Source organism: Cardiocondyla obscurior, linkage group LG06 (genome assembly GCF_019399895.1).
Source record: "Cardiocondyla obscurior isolate alpha-2009 linkage group LG06, Cobs3.1, whole genome shotgun sequence".
In the NCBI taxonomy this organism is placed as follows: Eukaryota; Metazoa; Arthropoda; class Insecta; order Hymenoptera; family Formicidae; genus Cardiocondyla; species Cardiocondyla obscurior.
Window position 1 is genome coordinate 8,180,471 of NC_091869.1, and position 15,089 is coordinate 8,195,559.

General features: G+C 32.4%; 7 protein-coding genes and 1 long non-coding RNA gene across 8 annotated transcripts; 4 read left to right on the plus strand and 4 right to left on the minus strand.

The window, feature by feature from the left end:
- Positions 1-525, minus strand: LOC139103275 (uncharacterized; the record flags this gene model as incomplete). Its single annotated transcript, XM_070657774.1, has 2 exons — positions 1-296; positions 430-525. Coding segments are annotated over 2 exons (294 nt in total), but the record flags the coding sequence as incomplete, so codon positions are not given.
- Positions 526-730: 205 nt separating this feature from the next.
- On the minus strand, positions 731-12,520 carry LOC139103682 (uncharacterized). The gene is made up of 4 exons (XR_011545935.1): positions 12,387-12,520; positions 12,201-12,233; positions 990-1,064; positions 731-916 (listed from the first exon to the last, which is right to left on the minus strand). It is a non-coding gene; the product is annotated as an uncharacterized lncRNA (long non-coding RNA).
- Positions 1,481-4,983, minus strand: LOC139103661 (uncharacterized). Its single transcript, XM_070658560.1, has 8 exons — positions 4,500-4,983; positions 3,996-4,260; positions 3,719-3,845; positions 3,459-3,589; positions 3,185-3,331; positions 2,937-3,113; positions 2,691-2,856; positions 1,481-2,338 (listed from the first exon to the last, which is right to left on the minus strand). The coding sequence occupies exons 1-7, from the start codon at positions 4,513-4,515 to the stop codon at positions 2,739-2,741; spliced, it is 981 nt and encodes a 326-aa protein (XP_070514661.1). The 5' UTR covers positions 4,516-4,983; the 3' UTR covers positions 1,481-2,338; positions 2,691-2,738.
- LOC139103659 (putative methyltransferase C9orf114 homolog) lies at positions 5,154-7,289 on the plus strand. Its single transcript, XM_070658558.1, has 2 exons — positions 5,154-6,438; positions 6,577-7,289. The coding sequence occupies exon 1, from the start codon at positions 5,304-5,306 to the stop codon at positions 6,411-6,413; it is 1,110 nt and encodes a 369-aa protein (XP_070514659.1). The 5' UTR covers positions 5,154-5,303; the 3' UTR covers positions 6,414-6,438; positions 6,577-7,289.
- Positions 6,463-7,559, minus strand: Rpe (ribulose-phosphate 3-epimerase). Its single transcript, XM_070658584.1, has 4 exons — positions 7,323-7,559; positions 7,129-7,236; positions 6,821-7,042; positions 6,463-6,714 (listed from the first exon to the last, which is right to left on the minus strand). Exons 1-4 carry the CDS (start codon positions 7,557-7,559, stop codon positions 6,595-6,597), a joined length of 687 nt encoding a protein of 228 aa, XP_070514685.1. The 3' UTR covers positions 6,463-6,594.
- On the plus strand, positions 7,847-11,184 carry Orc1 (origin recognition complex subunit 1). Its single transcript, XM_070658506.1, has 5 exons — positions 7,847-9,548; positions 9,630-9,906; positions 10,048-10,313; positions 10,447-10,730; positions 10,802-11,184. The coding sequence occupies exons 1-5, from the start codon at positions 8,326-8,328 to the stop codon at positions 10,966-10,968; spliced, it is 2,217 nt and encodes a 738-aa protein (XP_070514607.1). The 5' UTR covers positions 7,847-8,325; the 3' UTR covers positions 10,969-11,184.
- On the plus strand, positions 11,324-12,274 carry LOC139103675 (uncharacterized). Its single transcript, XM_070658587.1, has 2 exons — positions 11,324-11,703; positions 11,786-12,274. The coding sequence occupies exons 1-2, from the start codon at positions 11,463-11,465 to the stop codon at positions 12,136-12,138; spliced, it is 594 nt and encodes a 197-aa protein (XP_070514688.1). The 5' UTR covers positions 11,324-11,462; the 3' UTR covers positions 12,139-12,274.
- Positions 12,521-12,611: 91 nt separating the features above from the next.
- On the plus strand, positions 12,612-14,021 carry Strat (RAB interacting factor STRAT). The gene is made up of 2 exons (XM_070658594.1): positions 12,612-12,864; positions 13,292-14,021. Exons 1-2 carry the CDS (start codon positions 12,736-12,738, stop codon positions 13,523-13,525), a joined length of 363 nt encoding a protein of 120 aa, XP_070514695.1. The 5' UTR covers positions 12,612-12,735; the 3' UTR covers positions 13,526-14,021.
- Positions 14,022-15,089: the final 1,068 nt, after the last annotated feature.

Here is a 15,089-nt window from a genome sequence, read left to right on the forward strand (position 1 = left end):
TGTTAAAAAAAAAAAATAATTATAGTTATACAATTTATAATATGTAATGTTAAATCAATATGAACATATAATTTAATATTAAGAAATTGATGACATCTTTAAATAGCACGACGTGCTTGCTGATGAAAGAGACAGAAAACTTGCAACCAATTAAATAAAATGAACACCGCTTGAAATATTTCATTGCGTTTCACATGTAAACCATCCAGGAAGAATCTTACGGAGAAAACGATTATCTCCACGATGATGACACAGAGTTGCATAAGTAACCATGGTGTATGCAGCATAGGGTACTCCTATTAAATTGGTATTTATATATTTATTTATAAATAATAACTATTTTAAAGTCTTGTGAATGCATTTGTATAACGTTCATAATTTGTACATTTTAAAATAAATGTTAGTTATTTCAAGTAATCCTTCACTTACTGTGATAGCGCCTAGCATAATTAAAGTATAATGCTCGATTCCCAGGATTGATGTCATCAACTTTAAATCTCTCTCAATAGTAAAGGGCACTGCAATTATTATCTAATGGCTTATAACAATTTTTGATTTATTGGCATTGCTACAATTATATAACTTTAATAAATAAATGCTTAGTTACTTTAAAATGCTTGATAATGCAGCAAATATTACCTTCTTGGCTGTTTTGGTGGCGTGACGACCTTCTGGGAATTTTGTAATTTATTGTGCGTATTATGTCGAAAGCTGTGACTACCTGAAAATTTTGTATTAATAGCATACGGTGATTGAATGTTTATCTATTTGTTATTTAATATATTTAAGTAATTAAATTAGCAAAATGGGAATATTACGATAGACTAACGATCCCAATAAAGCCCAAAATAATCACGTACAATGAACTGCCCATCATGTAATGGTTACACAAGGAACAACTCATTCGTTCGATTTTCTGCAAGATAAAGCTGATATTATTACGATAATGATTGACCGCTTTGAAAAAACGACGAGAAATATTAAATTACCAAATGTCCACTGCTGGTTCTAAAATTTCGCCGACTATAAAAGCCCATAATTCACTTTGTATCCGAGTTTATAATCTAAAAAAATTACTTTATATCAAAATGATCTGATGATATCTGATAACGTTTTTGATAGATCACCATTTGATTATAACGTCTCTTGACTAATATATGTCAACTAACGTAACTTTATCAATTACATTTAATAATTTGTGTAAAAAAAAATGTTTATAACGTTATAATCGATTACTACATCGATCAGTCATCAGTCACGAATCGAAATCAATAACGTGAAGATGTTATGCTGTTAATATAGACGTAACGACGCCACTTTATTTTTTCTTTTAATTACCGTTGTATTATCTATCTGTTTTCTACAAATATTTTTCTGTTATATTCAATGTTAATTTCTTAACTTACATTACGTCGAAATTTATCAGTTTGCTGCGTAATCTTTGTTTGATTAAATACATAGTACATATTTATATTGCTTAAAAAATTACATGTAATAAAAAATAAACATAAGTATGTATTTTTTAATATAAGTAAGTGCCTGTAATGAAAAAGAGTTATTGTGACTTAACGATCATGATGGACTATCGATTAAGTCGTAATAGAAACGGTCACAAAGATCATCCAGGACAAAGAAAAATTTATAAAGAACACCGAGCAAAAACGGTATATTATAATTAATATTTCCATATTTAATCTTACTTATTTATAGCGTCAGATCTTCAAGAAAACGAGTTCTCTTGCACGCTTTATTCATTTCTTGCAGCCGATTGAAAATGAAATATTACCTAGTCTGTTTAAAAATTATTTTAATAATTTCAAAATAATTGGGACAATTGAAAAATCGTTGGAAAAGAAAGCGTTCCTTCACAATGAAAGTTTCAAGATACTCAGAGCAATGTCATTGGCGTTATCAGTATTAATCTTGTGCTATTACGGATCAACCAAATATAATATTTTGCAGAATGGGCAGATCTCTCGCGGTTTTCCCTTGAGAAAAACTATTGTGACATTTAGTTTTGGTTATTCTACTTCACACACTATAATATTTGTCATTGCAGCTGGCATGCTTATTTATTCCATTATAATGGTATAAAAGATTATTAATTAACACGCATTATGTGTTATGGCTTTCAATTTTTACAGTTTAAATTTACTTTCATAAATCTCATTTAATACACATTTCAGAAAAGGCCGCAATTTAGTTTGCCATTTATAGGCTTCTTTCTGGCTGGGCTGGTGTGCGACTTCTGTGATATGATTATAGTAATTTGGTATCTCTTCAAACACCTTCGAATGCAAATCGCATTTCTTTACGCCGCAGGATTTATTTTATTAATCTGTAAATATTTTCTTTAATGTATATTTTATTTTTAATAACAATTACCACCTGATTAACGTTTTCAATATTATCGAGTGTTTTATATTTAGTGACAGAAATGTGGATGTGGCTGGCTGTTGTGAAACTTTATGAATGCCGAAGCTTAAAACAGTCTGTGATAAATGCCAAAACTAGAAATTAATGCAAAACTGTAATAAATTTCTTTCGAGTTTTACATTTTTATATTATACATTACTACTACGTAACATTTTTCTTACAAATGTTTTTACAAATTTAATATATTGTATATGCGTGTGTTGTTTCTTAATAAAAAGAAATTTACTTCGAAGATATGTTTTTTAATTTTATACCATTTTTTCTAGTTCTTTGTAAAGCAGCATTATAATTTAATTGTTTTATTACATTATATGCTTCCAGGATTTACTGTATGTATTATGTACAGTAGGACAATCGGAAGCATCTACTGGACATTGCGATTTTAAATCAACTATTCGTACTTCGGGACAATTATCAATTCTAAAAAAAGCAAGAGTTCATAATTTAATATGACAACATTCTGTGAGTATTAAGTACTTTATATGTATTTATATATATACCTCGGACAAAATTTATTCAGTGCATCCTTTAAAGTATAAACTCTCGTTGCATTTTTTGATATTTCTCTTATCAAAAATCCTAGAAACGCTTGACAATACACGTCTGTTGCCTGCAAATCGATCATTGGATCGATCGTAACCAATTCGTCAGGCGTGCAATCGCGTTTTCCCACTTTACTATAAAATAAAATAGAAGCACTAAGAACATGCTAATTTATCTTCGTATTTGATTCGATCTATTTACTTACTTCCACCGAGATTTATTAATGTTCGACAAATTACAATATGCGCTAGGATGCATTGCAATTCCGGAGAAGTTCCAAAGCAAATACGCTTTTGCCGCTATCAACAACGACTCGTTACTTAAGTTTTTCGCAATACTTGATAATTCTGTTCTAAAATATATGATTAAAATCGTTAGAATATAATTAAATCTATTTAATAACTGGTTTTAAAAATATAAAGCATGCGTATTCAAAGTTTAAAAAAGCTGGCGTATTACTTATATGAAATAATTATTACTTGCTGAAAAATTCGTCAATCGATAAATCAGCAATATGAATATTAGGGTTTCGGGAGGCCAATGTTATTTTAAAATTATTTTCCGTTGTGTTCGATATATTGGCAGCACGCATCAAATTAATTAAATGAATCTAAAAGAAATTAATAATTATTATTTTTAATCACTGCTTAATACTTAAATTTAAATAATAATATATATTTAATTAAAGATTTTTATGTATGATATACTGTAAAAATAAAATTAAAAAATGTTGATATACGTTTAGATTGGGTTGCTTTTTCGCAGCAGCTTCAATGCAACAAAAGTCTTTCCCAGACCAAGCCTGCCCAGCTTCTTTAACGAAATAGACATTGGAAGAGCATTCATCCTTGGGACTTTTTAATTCGCTAAGTTATAAATAAATAGATTAATTACCACGTATCAGTTCTGTAATAAATTTATACGAGTTTAAAAGCGAAAATGTATATCGCGACACAAATTAAAACATTGCTAGTTTTTCTTTTTTCTTAATAATATTAATTATGATAATAACGTACCAGCGATTACACTCCTTTGCTACGGGTGAGCAAAATATCGCTGTGACAAAGACAAGAAGAAGGAAACTACTAATGATTAAACACGCTGCCATAAATGAGCTAGAAAGATCGTTCGGCCATCTCATTAATTGATTCGCGACACCCTGAAGCATCAAGCTATGATACTGATTACTTATTGGAATCGGATCGTTGATGTTCTCATACGAAAAATCAATAGCTCTGTTTTCGTTTTTGTTCAAAAAGGGAAGTCTGTCCTCGTTAAAATCTAAAAATTAAAAACTTCAGAAATTGAATCGCAAATAATGTCACCAATAATATAACCTTACCGTAAGTCTTTATGTTACATAAAAATCGGGAAAAAAATTCTTGTAAAAAATTCGTGTCCCTTAGAAGCAATAAAGAATAATTGTAAAAATATTTCACGAAATTAATCAAACTCTATGATATTTTAATAAAAAAATTACGTATATTATACACTTGAATATTATATTAATATATTTATACCTTTGATTTTTCGCATTCCACTAATTTATTGCACTCACTATTGATTCTTGGTCAACGACGTTTCAACGCAATTGTATCGCTGTAATTTATCGAGTGGATACTTCCTAACAAAGTCGTACGAACTTAAATTGATTCGCGATGACGTTAAAAAATTGGTGAGGTGTCAATATTGCACAATACAAATGTGTCAGATTTCACAAGTCAATTGGGAATTTAGCGCATTATACATTGCACAGATTCGAGCACGATTTACACTCTTGTTCCGTTAATGTAAGTCGCGTTTTTGTTATTAATCTGACCTAGATATTTCTCAATTATTTTATCTTTATTGTAAAAGAATATTTGACAAGATTATTCTTTTATTACTAAAGAAAAAACAGAGAATATAAATCACGCGCGCTACATTACTTAATAAAATTAATAATATTTAATCTGCAACCTATATACATAACCAAAAATTCGTCAATCCTATACTACAATTACTAGGCGCAGAGTATCCCAAAATCCTCGAGAAGTGTCAGGAGTATAGAAGAAGTAAGTTGGTGGCACGGAGCTCCGTTCCCACCAATTCTATGATCACGCCTCTTTTGTAATGGTCGCTAAAAAAATGGAGGAAAGCGGAAAATGCGAAAATCGCGCTACGCGCCGCCACCGGCTGATCGAGGCAGCGTCGGGAATGAGGGTGGTGTGCGGAGCGATTTTGAGGTTACGAACAATTTCGATGACATGATGTGGATAATGAATTTCTCAAAGACGTCGAAAATCGAAATTTAATCGTGCTGCGAAGACCACGAGAAAGAAATAATGTCTGCTGTGAAGCCCGAGGTGAAGAGTTGGCAGGAGTACAATCGTAAACGGAAGGAGCTTCGCAAACAGTGGAAGGAGGAGAAGTTGGAGAAGAAGGCGAGGAAGGAGGAACTCGAGAAGGAATTGAAGGACGCGGAGCCGGCGAAAATTGAACCAAGGTATGAGGAAAGGGACGTCTGCACCGTGAGCATAGCAGTGCCCGGTTCGATCCTCGAGAACGCGCAATCCCCGGAGCTACGGACGTACTTAGCGGGACAAATCGCGCGTGCCGCGTGCATTTACAAAGTCGACGAGATCCTGGTGTTCGACGATAAGGGCGAGCTTACGGAAGATGAGAAGCGAAAGGTGAGGAAGGACGAGCTGTTGGGTGAGGGTAGGGCCGGCTGCCTGCAGCTGGCCAGGATTTTGCAGTATCTCGAATGCCCGCAGTACCTGAGAAAATATTTCTTTCCGATCCACAAGGACCTGCAGTATGCTGGCGTGTTGAACCCGCTGGACGCACCACATCATCTGCGACAGGAGGATAAATTTCTATATCGTGAGGGTATTGTTACCAATAAGCCTATCAAGGCTGGCAAAGGATCCCAAGTAAACGTGGGACTACTAAATGAGGTTCACGTCGACAAAGTACTAATGCCTGGGTTAAGAGTGACGGTGAAAATACCTGAGGATCAACTTAATCCGAAAAAATTAAAGGGTATTATCGTACCGCCTAACGTGCCTCGAGCGGAGACTGGAGTTTATTGGGGTTACAGCGTCAGGCTCGTTAAGAATTTAACGCAAGTTTTAACAACTTGTCAGTACAAGGAAGGATACGATTTGACTATTGGAACATCGGATAAGGGAACGCTGATCGATGAAATAGAGCCGAAAAGTTTGAAGTACCGTCATTGCCTTATAGTATTCGGAGGTCTCAACGGATTGGAAGCTGCCGTAGACGTGGATCCGCATTTAAACGTTGACGATCCGTCGCTAGTTTTTCATAAATACGTAAATACGTGCCCGCAGCAAGGATCGCGAACAATCAGAACGGAAGAGGCCATTCTTTTGACTCTAGCTGAATTGAGGACTAAATTAGTGACTAAAAAAATTACAAAAAAATCCTAGGAGAAAAAAGAAAACGGGCCGATTGGTAAAAATAATCAAATATGTCATATACGTTTATAACCTTAATTTTTGCTGTATAAAAAATACAGATTTTTGTACATATATTTTTTGCATGAATATATACAATGTTAATTTAAAATAGGAATGCTTGGTATATTTACAGTATCCTCAATCGTCATCGCTACGTTGAACGATCGTGACCCAAATAACAGTTTACCGTATCTCGAAGAGTCGCTATTACTTTAGCTTGATCGGCGGAATTTATAACAGCTGTGCCGGATACGATCATATTAGCACCAGCCTGAAATAGTAATGCCGACACAAACAAACCGATAATAATTTTATTTTACGAGCTGGCTTTTCCTAACAAAATTACAAGCTGCAATAATTTTTTATTATAGTTATACCTTTGCGCAAGCTTCGATTGTGGCTGGTCCAACACCGCCGTCGACTTCGATATCTAATCCAGGATACGTCTGCCTCAGCCATTCTACTTTTTTTAACATCGGCTCCATAAACTTCTGTCCACCAAAACCAGGTTCTACAGTCATTACTAAGATCATATCCGCTAAATCTGCATAATCTGCCACAACGTCTACAGGTGTTCCTGGCTTAAGCGCCACGCCAACCTATTTTTTTTTTTTTTTTTTTTTTTTTTACGTTAATACCATTAATCAAAAGCTAACAAAATTAAATTTTCGCTCGATATGCCCACCTTCATTCCCGCTTCTCTAACTTTCCTGCAAACTAGAGGAACGTCCTCGACTGGCTCTACATGAAATGTGTATTGATCTACACCAGCGTCTGCCATAGGTTCAATCCACTGTAATTATTTGTCTTTCTATACAATTGCTAATTAAAAAAAATTCTCTTGCCTTTGTGAAAAATAATTTTAACTCGCATATGTACCTGCTTTGGATTAGACACCATCATGTGCGTTTCGAAGAAGGCGTTCTTTATTTTACTACGAAGACATTTCACGATCGGATGACCGAACGAAAGATTAGGAACAAAGTGACCGTCCATTACGTCTAAATGCAAGTAATCCGCGCCGTTATCCAGCAACTTTTGCGACTCGTCGTGAAGCTGCGCCAGATCGGCGTTCAAGATCGACGGACCGATTTTTGCGTGTAAACTCCTCGCCATTATTAACGAAACGTACGGTTGAGATCTTTCTAAATATACGACAAAGAAAAAATGCGGTTGAACACGCGTGTCGCTCTACTTACAGATAGACTAGAATCGAAAATATTCAGTGTAATATTACGCAAATGCAGATTCACGTGTCCGGAACGACCGCACGATAACCTGTACGAGTTCGTTCTTAAATTCGCAACGATGCAATCTGATACATCAGCTGTGTTAATTTAGCCGTTCGTAATTTTTGGCTGCATGTATACTAATTTCTAATCTCAATCAATCTCCGACCGTTTTTTTTATTACAAGCAGAATTGCTTAAATTGTTTACAGCTTTCAGTATCCTAATTATAACAAATAGCATTCTTTTTTTACCTATCTGTTTCTAGTACGCATGCCTCAAAAAAGGCGGCATCTCGCTAGCAAGAACACGAGATTCACACGTATAACCTTTAGTGGGCCTGCGAGTTTCACGTGGTTTTACGTTGATTGTAATTCAATATCGTTCTCAGACCTACGTTTAAAAAGTGTCGAGAGAAAAGTGAAATATTTAACACAATGGTGATAGCCAGTCTTATGACATTTATGTAATAACGTTCTAGTACAATAATTATAAACATATATGACAAAGGCGGTGCGAATAATAAGTTTTTTTTGTTTTATGAAAAATATGAAATATAAAGATGATTTAATTGCTATATAAAAAAAAAGAAGAAATCAAGTATTAAAAAATTATTAAATCAATACATTGTATTTTTTTTTTAATTTTAATACAATGGCTAAATTAAAAAAATGTACCGAGAAAGATATAACTTTCCTGCTTGAAACAAGTACTGAGGAACATGATGGATCTTCGCAATCGGATCCCGACAAATCTTACAATCCGAAGAAAAATAGCGATACTTCTACCGATGTGTCGGAGACCGACGAGATCTTCGAAAATAATAAACGTTTTTTGTTGCAAAACAATGCTTCAAAAAAGGAGCAAGTATCTCTACGTTTGAGGTTGAGACGTTCGACCGAACAAAGCATGTATAAAATTGATACTGAATCTGAAGATGAAAAGCCCAGGAGATTAACCAGAAGTACAAAAGTTCGCTTGAAAAGTTTGCAAGATGAAAATCAATCGCCTCGTAAGGGCACAAGAATAATAAAGCTACCTAAAAGACATTTTGATTACAATTCTTTTTATTCTAAATCAGAAGAGTCTGTTTTAGAGAGAGATCAAATTAATTATAATGAGAAAAAATTACTTCTTAATTCGCTCAATGTTTGTACAGAAAGCCCAAAAGCTATCGATTGCAAGGTGATAAATAACTCAAGTGACTCTGATTGTGTTTGTATTAATGTTATTCCAAAGACACCATCTTCAAGAACAAGATCAAGAACAAAACTTAATAAACAGAATTGTGTCACAGAAGATGACAGTGATAATGCTACACCTAAAATTAGAACTAGATCAAAATATAAATCTTTTTCTGCAAAGAAAGAATTAAAGAAAGACAATATAGATGAACCACTTAGTGATGAGGAAAATTTTGAGGCAGATGCAAAAGAAAATGTTTCCTTTAGCAATACTCCTAAAAGATCAAGAATTCAAAAAAGTGATGAGAGAACAAATTCAACTGTGTCTAGCAAACGTCAATTGATGTACAAAGATAAAAATAAGAGTAAAACTGACCAGGTGGAAGTTATACATAAAGCTGGTAAAATATTGTCTAAAAATATTAGTGAAGAAAATGATGATGCTATTAAATCAACAATGGTACTGAATGGTTTGAGTACCCCTAAAAGTCGTAAAGTTTCATTGAAACAGAGTGCTTTAACACCATCTATGAAAATGAGAACTGATATGTTGCCTAAGCCAGCAACACCACTGCAAGAGATCAGAACTCGTTTGCATGTCAGTGTGGTGCCTAAGTCACTACCTTGTAGGGAACAGGAGTTTAATAACATTTATACATTCTTAGAAAGCAAATTAATGGATAATAGTGGAGGGTAAGTAAACTTTTATAATATATATATAAAAATTCACATCTCTATTAATTTTTTTTATAATATGATATATAAATATTGCAGGAGCATCTATATAAATGGTGTACCAGGTACAGGAAAAACTGCTACTGTAAATGAAATTGTGAAATGTTTGAAGAGATCTGTGGAAAAGGGTAAATTAAAGTACTTTGATTTTATTGAGATTAATGGTATGAAATTGTCTGAGCCCAGACAAGCCTATGTGCAGATTTTGAAACAATTAACTAAAAAAGTTTTAACATGGGAACAAGCATATAATGAGTTGGAAAAGATATTTAATAGCAACATTAAAAGACCAATGACATTGTTACTTGTAGACGAGGTATATTAAAACTTGCATTTTTTTTATATAGGTTTACTTTTTATTATTTTATTATCTTTTATTGTGCTGTATAATTATTTTTAAATATTTCTTATTATTTGTTTCGCTTATTTTTATTGTTTTTATTTAATTTTTTTATAGCTTGATTTGTTATGTACGAAACGGCAAGATGTAATTTATAATCTATTGGATTGGCCTACAAAAGCTTCTGCTCGATTAGTAGTTATTACTATTGCCAATACTATGGATCTTCCAGAAAGAGTTTTAATGGGTAGAGTTACGTCGCGGTTAGGTCTTACTCGAGTAACTTTTGAACCATATAATTTTAAACAATTGTACGAGATAGTGTTAACTAGACTTAAAAACACAGATATTTTCGAAAATGAAATTATACAATTAATTGCACGGTAAGCTTTTTTAATTTTTTTATTTAAATACTTTTCTTATTATAGATATATTTTAATGATAGTATTGTATAATGTTTATTATTAATTATATTTGGTTGATTATTACAACAATGCTTTATGTTTTTTATTTCAGTAAAGTCTCGGCAGTATCGGGTGATGCTCGTCGCGCTTTAGATATTTGTCGTCGAGTAGCAGAAATTACAGAAACCCGCAACGGTACTACAGTGAGTGTACAAGATGTGAATGAGGCTTTATCAGAGATGATAATAAATCCTAAAGTACAAGCGATAAAGCATTGTTCGAAGTTTGAGCAAATATTCTTGCAAGCCGTATGCGTGGAAGTTAAACGAATCGGTGTGGAAGAAGTTTGTTTCATAAACGTTTATAAACAATTTGAAGCCTTATGTAGTTTTGATGGTTTGTATAGACAAAACTTGTTAATGAAAGAATGTGTGAAAACGAAATTTTATATCAATTTTTGTTTCTAGGTCACAAGACTCCCAATATTACACAAGCGCTTGATATTTGCGCAAAGTTGGGTAATTATAGATTATTAATATGCGAATATTCAGGTAGCGATATACATCAAAAGATTCTGTTAAATGTGTCAAAGGATGAGATGCATTATGCATTACAAGAAATTGACATTATTTAAAGATGGGTACAATTTGAACTGATTATTGACTTAATTTATTATAAATTTATTTGAATTATTTCAATTATTTTCATTCAACTAATTAAATATGCGTATCTTATTTATGAGTTACGACTTTATAATTTATTTATCTCCAACTTATTTTAATAAAAACATATAGCCTTCAATAAAAATGTAAAAAGGCAAAAATATAAATGCCATGTTTAATAATTTAAATTTTGTTTCTTCTTTTCTCGATATATCGTGCTGCGGTAAAATCGCTTCTATCGGACTAATATGTTCAAATATATATGTTTGACTGTATGGCAATGAGTCAATCTATTATTGGAAAAATTACACAACTCAAGTTCACGGGAGAACCCTTTCTGTCTCATTCATTAATCTGCTTGCTAAGAGTATCCTACTTCTATCGTCGTGCGTTGCAAAAATGACGTTTTGTTTTTTTATCTTAATCAATTATTGATATTTGCAATATAACAAAAAATCTAAGAGTAATGAATAGTGACGATATCGACGAAAATATTCTTTTATTATATAATGCTCAAAAGTGGGAAGAAATTGCTGCTTTATCTTTCGTGAGTGGCAACTCGAAGTCTAGCAGATTGTCATGGGTACTGCCCGATGTGAATGATTTGCATTGGATAAATAATATTACACGAATGCATAATGTATCTGGAGTAGCAAGTATTGGTTGTGGTTGTGGATTATTAGAATGGTTACTGCAAAAATGTTCAGGTAAACTCGCAACATAATATTAATTTTAATTTTTTTTTTTATAATACTTTTAATTGCTCATTATTTTAATTTATTTTTCAAGGATTAGACGTTGTGGGTATAGAATTGGATAGCTCTTGGTGGAATAGCAAGTATTCTCCTCCACAATTTTTAAAAAATATTATTTTTGTGGAGAATGAGTCAATAAATTTTCAAGTGCCGAAACGCTACGCAATGCTCTTTTGTTACTTTAATAATTCTGCAGCATTTTGTAATTATATGGAAAATTACAAAGGCAATTTAGTTTTTGTCATCGGACCCGCGCAAGGGAATAATTGTATAACAGACCCATTGCCATTCGATAAAAAGTTTGACAAATATAATTGGACATTAATAAATCAGAAAAAACTTGCGCATTCTAATAATTATATTACAGCATACAGTAATAAATCATAAAAATTTTTTCCCACCCGAAATGCTAATAATTAAAATTTATAAAAAAAAAGCATGCGACTTACGGATCTGCAGCGGCGGAGTGTTGATAAGATAATCTGTAACAAATAAATGAAAAAAATTAAATTGTAGAAATCTCAATAATTATTTAGAAAAAAAAGATTATACGCGCCTCTGATTTTTTTATTATAAAAACCACAAAATTAAGTTTTTTTAAACGGCAACAATAAAAAAAAGAAATTGATCCTTACCAGTGGGTTGCTCCGCCGATGCTCGATGCCTTTCCTAGGTCCTCCTCCTCCTCTCAGCACTTCAATGGGGATGTCAGGCTGGTGCTCCTTCGACGAGTCTTCCTCTGGATTTTCATCTGAAACAAAAAAGTTATATTTTATTAGTAAAAATAATAAAAATTAAACGTGCTGAGTTACAAATATTATTTTGAATGTTATCGATCTCTCGATTTCGCTTCGCTACGATTCGATTCGATTCATCTCATAAGGGACAAAATGTATATATTTTTATAGCCGATTAGTCCGTAGTTGGTTAACCCTAAAAACGCAAAAATTGTGCCGAGATTTATTTTATATTAATGGAGTGACAATGTCGATGGACAGAGGTGTTATCGAATCGAAAAAGGACCCGGAGGGGAAAAATAAAGAGAGAATCTATTGTACATTTTGCCCCTCGAAAATGCTTAATGCTGGAGCTGCCACATTTATAAGCATGGACGTAAGTATTCGTGCTCTACGCATGTGAAATCTCACGTTAGGATTACTTTAATTATTTTTAAACGTATAATTTAATAATTCAAGCATCGTCGATTACTGCTGTATCGTTAGTTAATACGTATGTTCAATACGTATGCTTTGCCACATTTTAAACGATGAACATTTATAACCTATAAATTGTATTGTCTGCATTTAATCTATAAAATGTGGATGCACATTAAAAAAAAAAAAAAAAAAAATTGTCTGCATTTACTCTTCATAAATTTTTTAATTTATTTTTATATTTATTTTAATCAATTGTTCTATATTGCTCGATTTAATAACAGAGCCAATAAAAAAAAGGGACAATACACGAAACGGAATGAATAATGTATCTATAATATGTTTTGTATAGTATACATACTAAATATATACATTTTTCATTGCAGTTTGCGTTACCTTATATCCACAGTAAAGTGCAGGATAAGGCAAATCAATCGGAAACAATTTCTGACTACTGGTTAATAGAGGATATGTACACTTTTGAGAATATCGGAGTATCCCATACAGTAGGTAATGTTAAGTACTTAGCTTGCGCCGACTGTGAGAGAGGTCCGGTAGGATGGCACGATTTATCGACTAAAAAATCATACATTGCGCTGTGTAGAGTAAAATATGAATAGATACAAAAACTTATAAATTTTCTAATTTTGTATGTGTATAAATGCCTAAGTGCGTCCCACATTCACACACAGAAACACATGTGTACAGATGATATTTAAGATATAAAATAATATTTATAAAGCCATATACTTTATATATATGTATGTATATATGCAAAAGTATTTCTCTATATTTAAATTTTTTCTACAACTAAGTTAATATCTTTTTTAAAAAAAGAATTATCGCCGTATAAAAGTCAAATAAAAGTGTCAACGGTACTATATCTAATAAAAAGAAAAAAAAAAGCTCGACTCGTAAGCAATCAGAAAAGCATATTACTGCAACAGAAATAAATAAGTAATTTAATAATTAAAAAAAAAAAGGGGGGGTACACAGCCTGCTGTTTTACTTGACAATTTAATATTTAATTACAATATGTTACAAACAGCGGATGAATTAGATAATTAATTCTCGATACAATGTAACGATTGAATAAATTTCGTTTACAATTAAAAACTTGTTTACGTAATGAATGCATCTGTGTGACTGAATTACGCCGTTACGTATTACTTGCTTTATATGCCGTTCGTATGCCGAGTATCACAAATGGGCTATATATAATTAACATAATTAATTATACGAAAGGTGTTTACATATCCGCGCGATTAATACTTATGCTTCTCGATGCGATTTATATGTAATATATATTTGTAATACTTGTCATTATTCATTATGCTTTGCAAAGCCTGTTTGCGATTTGGTGAGAGCCTCAGTTAATCAGTATATATTCATATTTATTTACGTCCCTTTTTTTTTTCTTTATTTTATCCTCCTTTAATCTTAAATATTGCAAAAATAGTTGCGCGTTCGTGCGAGCCATATCGCGCCGATATTAATAACATCACAGCTTTATCTCTTAAAACGCGTACGTCACTAAAGCAAAACGCATTTATTAATTTAATTTTTTTTTTTAATTTTTTTTTTTTTACTCGACGAAAGATGCGGACGTATGTGTATAATATATTACACAGTGTGCACGCACGCACGCACGCACGCACGCGTTACACACAACGTTAATTAATCAGACGATAATCTTAAATACGATAGTATCGTAAACTGTTACTTTCTATTATATGTAAATGGGATACATTCCGTTTAGCGCTCGTAACGCTCTAATTTTATCCTTATTTGCTTGCAAATGTCGAACAAGAATGATTGACGCTCACGAGCGTTATGAGCATCAACGGTGGAACTGTACTTATAGTAAGACTGAGCAGAACAGTAGAAACATTAATCGTAAGAATCACATAAGAATTATATAAAGAATTATACAAGAAGAATTATGTAAATGAATAGAATGTTTCGTATATGTAATGGTTTAAAGGTATAAAGTAGCTTTTAAATATTCTTATAAGCAAATGAATGAAGAATTGCTAATAAATAATTAGTCCGTTTTTTTTTTACTATTTTTGTCTACTTATATAAATTCTTTTGAATTAGAACAAGAATCTTACAATATCGACATAAATAGGCTTCTCTTATTACTTTTGCTGAAAAATTAACATTTTTAACCAGTGCATATCA